Source organism: Elephantulus edwardii, unplaced genomic scaffold, assembly GCF_000299155.1.
Source record: "Elephantulus edwardii isolate Elephantulus edwardi_28Jun2011 unplaced genomic scaffold, EleEdw1.0 scaffold00025, whole genome shotgun sequence".
Classification (NCBI taxonomy): Eukaryota; Metazoa; Chordata; class Mammalia; order Macroscelidea; family Macroscelididae; genus Elephantulus; species Elephantulus edwardii.
The window spans coordinates 9,098,434-9,113,502 of NW_006399775.1; the positions used below are offsets into that span (position 1 = coordinate 9,098,434).

The 15,069-nt window shown below is 37.1% G+C and overlaps 1 protein-coding gene across 1 annotated transcript in view; it reads left to right on the plus strand.

The window, feature by feature from the left end:
* Nucleotides 1-369: 369 nt before the first annotated feature.
* Nucleotides 370-15,069, plus strand: part of TPO (thyroid peroxidase) — a 202,578-nt gene continuing 187,878 nt past the window's right edge. The window contains exons 1-2 of the mRNA XM_006882918.1: nucleotides 370-376; nucleotides 695-779. Of these exons, the coding sequence (XP_006882980.1) occupies nucleotides 370-376; nucleotides 695-779 (92 nt within the window). The remainder of the gene's footprint in view (nucleotides 377-694; nucleotides 780-15,069) is intronic.

Below are 15,069 nucleotides of genomic sequence, written 5' to 3' on the forward strand. Positions count from 1 at the left end.
GATCTATTCCAATTGGTTGGCCAGATAGTTGTCCTCCAGATTTCTTGGCACAGCCTGGTGAGCTATGGCAGTTAGGGCAGCATCTGGTTGTTGGAATACATCAATTGATATTCTACCAATTCCTGAGGTCTTGTTTTTTGCCAATTCCTTCAGAGTAACTTGAACTTCCTCCTTCATGACCATCTCCTCTTAATCATATGTTGCTTCATGAAATTCTTCTGTGTCAGCCAATTCTTTTTGGTACAATGACTGTATAATCCTTCCATCTGTTTTTAATACTTCCTGGATTATTCAGTATTCTGCCCATAGCATCCTTAGGTATTGTAAGTCAAGGCTTGAATTAGTTCTTCAGTTCCTTCAGCTTAGGAAATGTCGAGTGAGTTCATCCCTTTTCTCCCCTAACCACTTAAGGGGGGTGGGGAAGAAGGCATGTTGGGTAATTATGATGTTGACATTTTTTTCCTTATTTCATTCTACAAACATCACTGTAAGATAACAATTAATACCATATTTTAAGGTGGAAAAATGGTGATATTGAAAGGTTGAGTAATTAACTTAATAGCCCACTAATTTAGGTAGCATCCAAGTTATTTTGTCATCATTATATCAAATTAAGTTTGATGAATAAAGCTAAAAGTTACAGAGGATTGTGGAACTGTCGTGTGTTTTAATTGTGTAAAATTTTATTGCATAGGGAAAGCTGAAAAGTCTCAAGTCCTCAGCATATTGGAAGAAAGTAAACAAATGGTGGATAATGCCATCTACAATACAATGAGAAGGTAAGGCTTACTAATGAAGTAAAAATGGAAAGAAAGAAAAGTTTCATTTCAAGCTACTATGTACCAAATCCTCTGAGAGGGTCTTTACATACACTGTCCATATTATTTGTACAATTATCACCCCAGATTGGTCCTGTTATCTCAATTTTACAAATTAGGAACTAAAATTCAACATGTTAACAACTAACAGAACTAATATTTAAATATCGTGTTATTTCTTTAATCAAATATACTGCAAAAAGTTGTAATAATAACATAAATCATTCAAAATATTATATTAAAATATGATACAGATTAAAGTCTTGATAGAAAAATAACCTCTGTCTCTAAGCTTCAATTTAAGCTTAAGAAGAAAAGAAAATATTGGTTAATGTGTTATAACTGACAATGAATAATTAACTTTAATGTTAAGCATATTACAGATATCAATATTATGAGTATTGTAGTCCCTTAGATGTTTTATAAACAAAACAGGACATAAAATCTGAGATGTAAGCATTGTTCTCCTAAGGTTATTATTATGTTGGAAGTTAATGAATATTTACCTAAACTCTAGCTATACAAAGAGGATATCTAGGTGACAAAACCTATTTGTGTCCCACCATAATGAAAATATTGGTGTTTGGAGGTTACACACTGACACCAAGATGAACGGTCTGGCAAGCTACTTTTATAAAGATTACAATCAAGACAACTCTGTGGAGCTCAGTTTGACTCTGTAACACATGGTATCATCTATTTAAAATTTTGCAAAATTAACATCAATGCAAAATATCGCAGAATGAGCACTCATGTAAAATACCGCGTAGCAACAGTTGATTTGTCCTCTATTTTTGTGATAAATCTTATTGTCTACATTGATTGACTGCATAATGAATTTTCTTTTTTTCCTATAAACTTGAATCAATGAGGAAAGAAACATGAAAACACTTCTCATTAACTCCTATGTTAGCTAGGAGACCATGATATGAATTTTCCAAAAATAAATAGAAGTGTATATTAATTGTGTAGTAACAAATTTTAAAAATATTTGTATTTTACTGTATTTTGAAATAAAACATCTTGATCCTAAATATTAATGATAGTGGTGAGATTTTCCAGGTTATAGAAGTAAAATGGGTGTAATATATTGGAAATATATGGTTTTGTAAAAAGTTAAGTAGTACTCCAAATTAAATTGATTTAAGAAATACTCTGTATTACATATTGAGAACACAAAAATGAATGAAAAATATTAACCTTTCTGAGACATTTTAATTCTACCAGTTGAAGTGATTGTTGTGTGCCTTCACGTTAGAACTGATCCTTTGCTGACCCTCCAGCAGGTTTTCAGATGCAATGCATCACACACGAAGAGGCTGCCCATCTTTTTCAAGTGGAGCAGCTGGCGGATTCTAACTGTGCTCCTTCGAGTTGGCAGTGAAATTCCTTACCACTAAGCCACAAGAGCACCTCTCTGTTGAAGTAGATATAGAAACAAATAACATACTTGTTATAATAATGAGCACTCCCTAGATTTAAGAAGGAAATTGGGGAGAAAAATCCCAAGGATTCCAACTCTACAAGCTTTCCTGGGTTATGTATCTTAATGAGAGAATACTACCCATCTTTCATTCTTAGAAGGACCTGTATGTATGAACTACTATCCAGGTGATTAGGAACCCAACATTTAACCTATTATTATATCAGAGCTCATTATACTATAAACAGTGAGGAAATAAAAATATTAATTAGCCGTAACATAACTTTCAATCAAATTTGAGCAATAATAATTTTTTTTAATCCTAAGACAAATCCATTTATAATAAAATTAAAAAAAACCAAAAAACATTCCAAAACACTAAGATCCAAAGTTAGAATTGTGACCACAGTCTTCACACATTCATTGATGAGACATCATACTTCATATTTGGAAAACTATATGAAAATGGAGGAGTGGCATCCACTTCCTAAATAACATGCCTCCAGAAATTCTATGAACTTTGATAAATGCCAATAGTTGTAGAGGTGCTTCAGGTCTTTTGTTCATAGGGTCGCTATGAGTCATGCTCGACTGAAAGAAAGGCAATCAACAACAACAACAAAAACAACATATGAAAATGCAGAACAAGATCTATAAAGATCTAAAAAAAAAATAGAGTCTGAAATTTGCCTCTAGAAACTCTATGAAGTTCAACAAATGTCAATAGTTGTAGAGAGGCTTCAGGCCTTTTGTTCATAAGGTTGCTATGAGTCATGTTCGACTTAAAGGAAATCAACAACAACAACCCAAACTCTGGTGGCTTAATGGTTAGGAGTTGTGCTACCAACCTGAAGGCACTCAGTTCAAATCCACCAGATGCTCCAAAGGAGAAAGATGTGCAGTCTCCTTCCATGCAATTGACTGCCTGTGAAAATCCTCCAGAGGGTCAAATAGGAGTTGGTTCAACAGTATGTAACAACACACACACAAGCTAGTAACTATGCCTACTAATGTACCATGAATACTGGCTTAAACATGAGAATTCTGGCTCAGAGACAAAGGACTTTACTCATGGCAATAACAGAAGCCAGAGTTTCAAAACGTTTTCCAGGTCCTTTGCTTTATAAATAAGGGAAGGTGATGCCTAAACACACAATGAATTGCAGTATATAAAAGGAATTCCAGTTAGGAAATGGAAATATTTTATAATGAGAAGTAATCTTGTCTGCCTTTAACCCTGGAAGAAGATATTATATTAGATGTCCTAAAAACTCATTCTATATGGAAATATATTTTCTCCATACTCTAAATCTTTTAACTATGGAAACATCCTAAACAAAAGAGACTGTGACATAGATGGTATCTCTTTGTTTATGACATGTAGACACAACCAAGTACTACAGAGTATTGTCTCCTACCAGTGCTCGTGAAACTGTCTCGTATACTTTTGGCATGTTATCAGAAGGGACAGTCCTTGGAGAAAGATATCGTGCTAGGAAAAGTAGAGAGTGAGTGAAAGGAAGATTCTGTAACAAAGATCATGAAGATGGAAAGGGTAGTGCAAAATTCAGATCTGTTGTTATAGCATGGCTATGAGTCAACTTAACAGTATCTAATAACAACAACAACAACAACAACAACGATATCTACTCTTCATCTGTATACGGTCTTGGCTTGTGATTTTTCTTTCACAATTGTGTTTCTTTTTCAATCAATCTAATCAGCAGAGACTAAGTAATATCTGTTAACTTATCATAGAAAAGGTGTAATTTAGGGTGCAATTGTTTAAGTACAAACTCTTGACTACTAGCAGAAAGCATGGCTATTTGAACTCATCTAGTGTCCAACAGAAAGCAGTTTAGGTTTACCAGCCACCAGCTATTCCATGAGAGAAAAATGAGCCATCTCCCCATCTACAATTTATAGCCTCTGAAATCCCACTGAAGCGTCAGCTCTGAGTTGCTTCTGACTCAATAACACATAGAATAAACTTACAAAGCAATTCTAACTTCTGCATAGATGGGATTGACATATGTCAGAAGTGATTCAGTGACAAACAGCAACATTTTCAAGACTTCACAGTGAGCATAATTCACAGGATTGAGCTCAACCTTTTCAACTATGCTAAATCCAAGATCCCACTAATTGAACAAATCTCAAATTTCTTCTGTATTTAACTTTGAAGGTCCAGCGGCTTTCTCCTTTTGTTTCTGAGTACATCTTAGACTAGACAACCAAGCATACATTAGAAACTTTACACACTATCCCTTGAACTACAAGAAGGAAGTAGATGGTAATGGCAAGTTGAAGGTTCAATCCTCAAATCCCCAGGATTGTTACTGTTACTAAACTTTTGAGGAAAGAGAAAACAGATTACAACAAGGTAAATTCTTTTTCAACTTCATACAGCTGACAAATAGTTAAAAATAAAGATGAATGAAAAGTGACAAAGACATTTCATACTTTACCACTCTTAAAGCACAGATATCTCATTTTACAAACTCCATCTCCTCTTAATACCCTACAAAGGTGGCCCAAATTTGCTTCACTCTTTTGTTTTGTACTGATGGTTACTTAGAAGCATGTTGTTGTTGTTGTGTGCCACTGAGTCAGAACTGACCCATAGCTGACCCTCCTGCAGGTTTTCAGAGGAAGCAATCACCTGGGAGGAGATTGCTGTCCTTCTCCCACAGAGCAGCTGACAGATAAATTTACCTAAGTTCATAGTCAATAAGTACTGATGTCTTTGTTTGTTTTTTTCAAGAAGCCTGGGGAAGAGGGTGTAATTATTTAAGAGTATTCAAGAATACTTTATATAAGGAATGCTAGTTAAGATGTTAGAGGATTTTTTTTCTTACAAGTCTTTGTTTTCAATTAATGAATTGATGAGCCATTAATTTGTTCTTCATCTCTCTAATCCATGAAAGCAACTTGATGTTAATAGCTGAGAAGTTTTCCCCATCCTTTGACATCCTTACAATCTCTGATATGCGTAAATCCACTGTTGCAGTCACAACATCAATTAATTTTTTTCAGAAATCTTCCTCTCCTTTACTGGTCCTCTGCTTGTCAAAGCGTGATAGCCTTCTCCACAGATTGGCCCTTTCTGATAACATATTTGCAGTAAGTGAGACTAAATCTCATTATCCTTGCCCTTAAGAGCACTCTAGCTGAATTTTCTGTCAATAGAAGGTATATTCTTTAGAAAGTCCATGGTATATTCAGTACTCTTCACCACACCACAATGAAATCATGGTGTTACACAAATAAAGGCATAGATTTTTGTCCCATTTTCATTTTCCACTGTGGAATTTTCAGAGACATGTTGTTGTTGTTGTTGTGTATCTTCAAATCAGAAACGACCCATAGCTGACCCTTTAGTGGGTTTTCCGAGACCGTATATGGAAGGAGATTCTCCGTCCTTCTCCCACGGAGATGCTGGGAGATTCGAACCATATGCCTTTGGGATTGCAGCACAGTTTCTTACCACTAGGCCACCAGATCTCCCTTTCAGAGACAAAGGAAACATTTTAAAATACCATGATTGAGTCAGGTACACCTTAGTCTTAAAGTGACATCCTTCACTCTGCAAAAACTTTGAAGAGGTCCTTGGCAAAATGCAATATATCTTTCACTTTCTTGACTATTGCTTCCATAGGTGCTGTTTTTGGAGTAAGAAAAAAAAAGCTTAAGGCTATGGTGTAGGCATAGATAGGGTCCTTTGGGAAGAAAGGGGATCTGACAGTATAAGGTGTTTTTAGAGGAAGGCTCCTTGAAACCTTGAAGCTAGCTAGGAAGCACTTACCATGTTCAAGGAAGGGAATACCAGGCAAGAAAACTCTGTACTCTAGACATAAATTTAATTTAAAAAGTGTAATTTTGTGTGGTTGCGTTGGAACTGACTCATAGCTGAGCTTTCAGAGGCATTAAATCTCAAGGGATAAGATCTGGTGGATTTGAGCCACTTGCCTTTGATGTGTAAAATTCCTGAAACAGGATAGAACACAGGTTTCTGAGGCTAATCATTGTATCAATTGTCTATAAACCTGAGCCAATAAGGGAGTGATTTGGGAATCTGAGGCTTAGGTTACACAAATACTGAGGGTTCATATATACATTTCACTAACAGGAATAAAACCTGACTTCAGGAGTGTCAGAGGTAGGTGGGCATCTCCTTATCTAGACAATAACTGATCTGATGAGTCAGGTATGATTAGTGGTTAAATGTTCCTGCATGGGCTGCATATAAGGCCATTTTATTTCTGAACATGCCTAATTCTCTGCCACAGAGAACCATGATGTCATCCCAAATAAAAGCAGAAAACAAGACCCAAGAATCAGAAGTTTCAACTATCATCCACACTGAGAATAGAAATGTCTCTCCTAATCTCACCTCCACCCCCAGAGTTAGTGTTCTTTGAAAGACCACATTTAATCGAGGGAACCAATCACAGGAAAAGTCTAACTCTTCTTTCACAGACTTGTACATGAAAATCTGACTACGGTTTTGATTTTTTATTTTCCCCAACTCTCTCAGGACAAAAGTGTACTCAGTTTGTACATGCAGATTTGGCCCCAGAGGATGACTGGAACAATTTTGCTCCTTTTCTTTCTCTCCTAATTTCAGTGTGGAATGGAGGCATTTACACTAAAGAGGCAGTGGATCTGGGGAAATTAGAGCACTAAGGAACCAAATGTTCTTCTTAGTCTAAATAGCATAGAGTGGTAGAGCAGTATTTCAATCTGCTAAGGCTCATATCCCTTGAGAAATAAATCTGTTCCTTTTTAGCATTCAGCAACAGTTTCCAAAGTTAGTAATTTACTCTGAATTCCAGAATGTATTCAATGTGGAATATTTGTATTTAGAGCTGTGATATCATTTGAGTCTGTTTACTATTAATGTTAAAACGTTTTGGGTATTGCCCTGGTGGCAGATTGAAAAGCTAAGGGAGCATTATTATTTAATGAAAATGACACTGCTGAACAGTGTTCACCATTACAGAGGGATCCAAAGTATCAACGGGAATATAAATTTTATGTGTGGCACGTTTCATAGACTCTTCACATTAAGAATGCTGAGCCAGCTACAAGAGAGGTCTGAAAACTTGAGTTAAAAATCAGATATTTTTTACTACAAATAAGAACATGTATTTGTCATTCTTAAAACCTTACTTACATTCGAAGGCTGTGGTCTTAAAATAACCTGCAGCACCTGCCAGGGGATAGAGGCTGTGATTGTAAAGTTGACATGCATTTGGAATTACCCATTGCTAAACCTCCCTGGAAACTAGCAGAAGATTAACAGAGCACACTCCAGTTTACTGAGTGATTATAAACAAAACACCTTGGCAAACTTACACAAGCTAAGCATTTTAACAGCATAGGCTTTTAATAAAAGGGGCATGGCAAGGAAGGCGGCAAGCCAATGAAGAGAGACGGGTCTCTTCATAGTAGCTACAGGGAAGAAGAGGTCCAGAGGCCAGGACACAGGCCCAAGATTCAAATCTTAAGTAAATCTAGGGGATCAGAATTCCAGGAACAGTCAATATCTGTTCACCTAAAACTATGATGGGGGATAGCAGAGACATAGCCATACAAAACATTGTGCCGAATAGAGAGGCCAGAAATGTCGCAAAAAGAAATCACACTGAAATGTCAGATGTGTGCTAGAATCAAGAAGACTATTGCGTGAAGAAGAAAACTGGTCTATCAGCAATGGAGATGTAATAGAACTGAAGCTAGGCTCTGACAAAGTACATGGAGGTTTGTCTGGTGTTCCTCCTTAAAACTCCTGATGCTAGCTCTAGAGAATTAATTTTCACTAGGAGAATCAGAGTCCAGTATAGTTAGGATGGGTTCAGATACTGGAGAAAAAGTGAATTATGTGAAGAAACCAAGTTAAAAAATGCAGGGGACCCATTGAGAGGGCCATGGAGGAGAGGAAAAAAGACATAAATCAAGAGGACATTTATTTCTAACCTTTTGATGGTAGACAGAAGAGGACTAATTGTATCTATTCATTGAAGGGAAAAATCCAAATGAATGTGTTTGAATTTTGCTGGTTAATGGTAAATTTATCATCACTTTATGCACACACAGAGAAACAATGTGTTTGTATACATTTATGTCTCAAACACTTTGGGAATATTGTCAGGAAAGTTCAGTCTTTGGAGAAAGACATAATGCTTGGAATGGTGGAGTGTCATCACAAGAGAGGAAGACCCTTAACAAAATTAATTTACACAGTGACTGTATCAATTGATTCAAATTTATCAAATATAATAAATATGGCACAGGATAGAGCAAGATTCAGATCTATTGTTCATAGGGTCTGAGATGACTCATAGTCAAGTTTACAGCACCTGAAAAAACAGTAATGTTTTTCTATGCACAGAGAACTACCAGAAGTACAAGCTGGATTTAGAAGAGGACATGGCACTAGAGACATTACCACCAATGTTAGATGGATCTTACCACAGGAATATCTACCTATGTTTCATTAACCTTGCAAAGGCATTTGACTGTGTGGATCACCACAAATTGTGGCTAACCTTGAGGAAAATGAGAATCCCAGAGCATTTGATTGTGCTTATGTGAAACCTATATTGGACCAGGAAGCAATATAGAGCAAAATAGAGCAAGAAAACACTACATCGTTCAAAATCAGAAAAGGAGTGCATCAGGGATGCATCCTGTCTTCATTAATTTTTAAATCTATATGAAGAACCAAAGTATGTTAGACAAAGCCTCAGAATCCTTACCTCCAAGGAGCCTCCTTGTTTTAACCCTCTCCAGGATGAATCTGTTTGTTTTCCTAGCAGTCCATGGTACCCTCAATACTCTTCTCCAGCACTGCAGCTCAAAGGCATCAATTCTCCTTCTATCCTCCCTAGTCATTGTCCAACTCTCTGATGCATAACAAGTGATTGCAAAGACCATGGCCTGTATCAGACACACCTTAGTCTCCAGAGAGACACCATTGCTCTTCAGTACTTTGGAGAGGTCCCTAACAGCAGACTTTCCCACGGTAATGCGCCTTTTCATTTCCTGACTACTGGTGTCAAGAGTGTTGACTGTGGAGCCAAGCAAACTAAAGCTGTGAACAATCTCAAGCTCTTCACCATCCATCCTGATGCTACCACTTGGTCCAGTGGTGAAAATCTTTGTCTTCTTGACATTGAGCCACAATCCATATTGAAGTCTGGAGTCCTTGACTCTCTGCAGCAAGCATTTCAGTTCCTCCTCAGTTTCAGAAAGCAGGGTTATGTCATCTGCATAATGCAGATTGTTAATAGATCTTCCACCAATCCTGACCCCACATTTTTCCTCATAGAGCCCAGCCTCCAAGATAATCTGTTCTGCATACAGTTTGAAAAGGTATGGAGACAGGACACATCCCTGGCATATGCCCTTCCCAGTCTTAAACCATGAAGTGTTTCCTTGCTCTGTTCTGATGTCTGCCTCTTGGGATCAGTCCTTGGAGAGGGACAACATGCTTGGTAGGTTGGACGGAAAGTGCAGGAGGGAAAGACCCTCTATGAAGTGGATTGATTCAGTGAGTGGGGTAATCGGGATGGGTGTATCGGAGACCGTGTGATTGGCACAGGACAGAGCAGGGTTTAGGGCTGTTGTACATAGGGTCGCTATGAGTCGCAAGCGACTCGACAGCACATAACAACAACAACAACATATATAGAATAGATCATTCAGGAGACTGGGCTTTATGAGGAGGAATGATGTTGCATCAGGGTTGGAGGAAGATTCATCAATAACCTACATTATGCAGATGACACAACCTTGCTTGCTGAAACTGAGGAGGACCTGAAGCGCTTGCTGCAGAAGGTCAAGGACTGTGGTCTTCAATATGGATTGAAGCGCAACTTCAAGGAGACAAAGATTCTCACCACTGGGCCAATTGGCAACACCATGGTAGATGGAGAAGAGATTGAGGTTATTAACAATTACAACTTACTCAACTCCACAATCAACACTCTTGGCACCAGCAGTCAGGAAATCAGAAGACAAATTGCATTAGGTCAGGAACTTCTCCAGCTTACTGAAAAGCTATGGTGTCAGTCTAGACACTAAGTTATGCCTAATCCAGTCCATAATCTTTGCAATTACTTGCTATGTATCAGAGAGCTGGACAGTGCTAAGGGTGACAGAAGAAGAATCAATGTCTTCCAGTTGTAGTGCTGGAGAAGAGATTTGAACATACTGTGTGCCACTAAGAAAATACATAGACCTGTCTTGAAGAGGGTAAAACCAAGCTTCTCCTTGGAGGCTAGGATTTTGAAGATCCATCTCATATACTTTGGGCATGTGGCCAGGGGGAACCAGTCATTGGAGAAGGACAACATGCTCAGAATGGTGGAGGGACAGTGCAGGAAAGGAAGATCCAGATAAGATGGATTGATACAGTAAATGGGCCAGGAGATTGCTGTGTCAGAATCAGTGAGACTCGCTCAGAACAGGGCAAGCTTCAGAACTGCTGTCACTGGGTCACAGGCAATGCGTTGGCACATAACAACTATATATGTGAGTATATAGTGTGTATATACACACACACATATACATAGACACACACACACACACACACGTATATATTGTTGTTAAGTACTTTGGTGTCATAGATGACTCATAGCGGCCCTATGAATGAAAGACCTGAACACTTGTGTATCTTTCATAGTTTCTCCAAGTTCATAGGGTTTTCGGAAGCAAGCTATTTAAGAAGTGGATGCCACTCCTGCTTCCAAACTTGTTTATATCGGGGAGCTCCACCAAACACTGTCCACCATGGGTAACCATTACCGCATTTGACATATCACTGTCACAGTGTTTAGCATTACAGAAACCACAAGTTACCTCTTTACAGCAAATGGATAGACCAGTGCTATGCCACTTAGAATGTTTACACACATACAGACATGCATACACATAGTTTTAAATTGGTGGTGCTTTCAAGGATTTCTTTAAGAAGGATACTAAAGTGGGAGGCAGAATTTTTAACTAAACTCATATTTAAACTCATTGTTATCCTGATTTCCCCCCTCTTTTATAACCAGATTATAGCATCCCTTCAGCATAGGCAAAGAAATGAATAAAAATAATGAGTCATGTAATGATTTATTGTTTTTTTTTCCCTTTCAGTCTCAAGACTTATAATTTTAATCATATCTGAAAAAATATTTTTAGGTAACTTTTTCAGAGTTTCTCGTGATTAAAATGTGTCGATTTTATTATTGGATTTTTTTTCTCTACTAGTTTATTTACAAAACTCGAATAAAAATTCAAACAATTTCTTTCAATTTCCCTCACCCTCCCACCCATCAAATTGTACAACCCAATGATTAATTCCTTGCTACCTCTGCACATCCACATCCCTCTGCTTCCAGCCTCTCCCACCCATTCTGGATCCTTATACTCATTCTACAATAACTGTTTTATACAATATTTATCTTTGTGGAACTGAGTTCACTCAGCATAATGCTCCCCAGTCCCTCCCAAGCTTGATAATAATTTACAGTTATTGCTCCTGTGTGCTGCATAGTACTCCATTGTGTGAGTGTATTGAGAAATTATGGTACATGTAATGGTTTTAAATAATATTCTAGGAAGCATAGAAAAGCAGAATGTTTTGGCCTGAGTATCTAAACAGATCCTTGCAAATTTCCAGAACATTTTGATGGATAGAACCATCAGAATCTCTTTGTGAAAAGCTTGGTGGCATTAGCAATTCAAAATAAGTAAGAGAGGTTAGGGTACCCTTATTTCCTCTACCTTCTCCATTAAAGTCCATTGTTGTTGCTAGATGTCATTAAATTGGCTGTAACTCGTGGTGCCCTTACACAGAACAAACAGCACAACAAGCCTTGGCCAGCCCAGCACCATCTTCATAATTGTTGAGTCTGTTTTTTTCAGGTATTAGGTCATTCCATCTCACTGACGGTTTCCCTTGTTTTCGCTGACCAAAGGCTTCATAAAAGATAATGTTCTTTTTCTAGTGACTGTTTTTTCAGGATTCTGTATCTAAGCGAAGAAAGTCCAAATCTCTCCACTCACTCTTCTATGGGGCATTGGCATTACATTACTTCTAAGACTGTTAATCATTTTTCTGGCAATACAGAAGTATTCTCCATTCAGTATTCTCTGCCAACATCAGTATTTTCATGTATCATTTATATTTGCCTTCCTTTATCATTGTCCAGATATTGCATACAAACTTTTTTAAAAGAATAACTTGAGTCAAACACACCTCATTAAAGTGACAGTTTCGCTTTTTAAAAAAACCTTAAGTAAGGTAGGTCTTAAAAGTGACATGTTTGACTTTTAAAATAAACAAACCCCTTTACATTATTAATCAGGTAAACCAGCTTTCCATTCAACAACTCGTACATTTTGAGGCTAAGTGGTTTTCCATTCAATGATTCATACACCTTTTGTTTCATGAAATTGATTGCAATTCCTTCAATGTAACTTCATCTCATTTTCTCCTAGGTTCCTATTTTCATTACTCCTTCTGTTTCAGTCCTTCCTGCCTTTTGAACTCTGTCCTTGGGAAAATATTGCACATTTTATCTTGAATTCTTGACTTTTATAATATATTAGAACATCCCCATAGTGTTGTTCACTTTATAAGCCCATATAATTTTTGCCAGAAAACTAAACCATCAGAATAATTTCAGTTCCAGGCCTGAAGGGTGATATAGAACCATACTGTCTGAGGTTCCACCAGTCTTTATCTGAGTAGTAAACCTGATATTTTAATCATTGTTAGTTTTCCTTCACATTTCTCTCCCAAAGATCTGTAAATATAATTGTTTTCACAGCTGTAGAAAATTGTACCATTTTGTTGTTGTCTCAAAACCATGGAAACAGAAGTTCAGGTAGTCAAGTAGTCCTTTGGATCAATAATTTCCATGTATCTTTTCCTTTACTCACTTCTTTTTTTAACATGTTAAGTAGATTTGTCGCGGTAAATATAGCCAATTTGGTACATTATTTTACTTCCTATTATATTGCTAATATGTTGCTGGTTGGTCTAAATTTACTAAAATCACTGGTAACTTACATTTTTTTCATCTTTAAAGTGTAATCCAGTGGAAAACAGATAAAATATGGGTCATTTAGCAGTTATGATAATAGTAAGATGAATTTGAAGACTTGTGATGTGTATGTACTTCTGTGTCTTCATTTACAAGAGAAAAAAATAACTAGAGACAAAGATACCGACAGGTGAAACAGCAAGAAATGAATAGGTATTTTGATATTGAAATAGGTAAAAAAGAGAGATGATTTAAAATGAATAAATCATCAGACATAATTGTTGTTATGTACCTTTGTGTCCCTTGCAACTCATAGTGACCTTATGTACAACAGCTCTAAACCCTGCTCTATCTTGAGCCAATTTCATTGTCTCTGACACACATAACCCCATGAATACTCCCAGTCACTGAATCAATCCATCTCATTCAGCGTCTTTCTTTCTTGTGCTGACTCTCCACCCTTCCAAGTATGATGTTCTTCTCCAAAGACTGGTCCCTTTTGACAACATGCCCAATATATTGTGAGATGGAGCTTCAAAATATTTGCCTCCAAAGAGCAACTTGTTTTCACTCTTTCTAGGAAAGACCCATTTGTTCTTCTGCTATGTTCAATGCTCTTTTCCAGCACCACAACACAAAGGCATCGATTCTTCTTCTATCATTATTGTCCAGCTCTCTGAGACATAGCAAGTAATTGAAAAGAACATAGCTTGAATCAGGCTCACCTTTGTCTCCATGCTGACATTGTTGTTCTCAAGTACTCGGAAGAGGCTCCTGACAGCAGATTTTCCCAATGCAATTTGTCTTTTGATTTCTTGACTGCTGGTGCCAAGAGTGTTGCTTGTGGATCCAAGCAAGCTGAAGTTGTTAACAATCTTAATCACTTCTCTGTCTATCATGACGCTGACAATTGGCCCAGTGGTGAGAATCTTTGTTTTCTTGATGTTGAACTTCAAATATTCAAGACTTCAGTCTTTGACCTTTTGGAGCAAATGCTTCAGGTTCTCCTCAGTTTCAGCAAACAACATTTTGTCATCTGCATAACACAGGTGGGTGATAAGTGTTCCTCCAATACCGATGCCACATTCCTCCTCCTCATAAAGTCCAACCTCCCAGTTGAAGTATTTTGCATGTAGGTTGAAAAGGTATGGGACACACTCTTTTCCTGATTTTTAACCATGAAGAGTTTCCTTAATCTGTTTTGACAACTGACTCCTAGTGTAAGTCTCACATAAGTACATGCAAAAGTTTGGAATCCTTATTCTTCTCCAGATTAGCCACATTTTTTATATTTTTTATTTTTTGTGTGTGTGATCCACACAGGCAAATACTTTTGCATAGTCAATGAAATACAGTTAGAAATTCCTTTGGCACTCTTTGATTTCAGCTAAGATCCATCTAACATTGGCTAAAGTGAATACTATAATTAACAGTTTGGAACAGAGTATGGATTAGTTGAGGGTGTAGGGTGGTGGAAAAAGGGACAAAATAATAAACAAAGTAGAATAGCAAATTAATAAACAAAGTAGAATAGCAATTTACAAATAAGGGTTGTTGGCATAGACATTACAGACAGTAAGTTAATTGCATCAATTAATGATGATCATTGTATTAAAAACAGTGTTATTTGCAAACTTTCACTCAATAAAATAGATCTTTTTAAATATATCATATCAATGGCTTGAATATGTTGGAGATTTTGAGATTGGCAGATAGTACAGAGATAGATTGTGAGATAGGACTGAGTTCAGATTTGTTGTTCATAGGGTCGCTATGAGCTGTA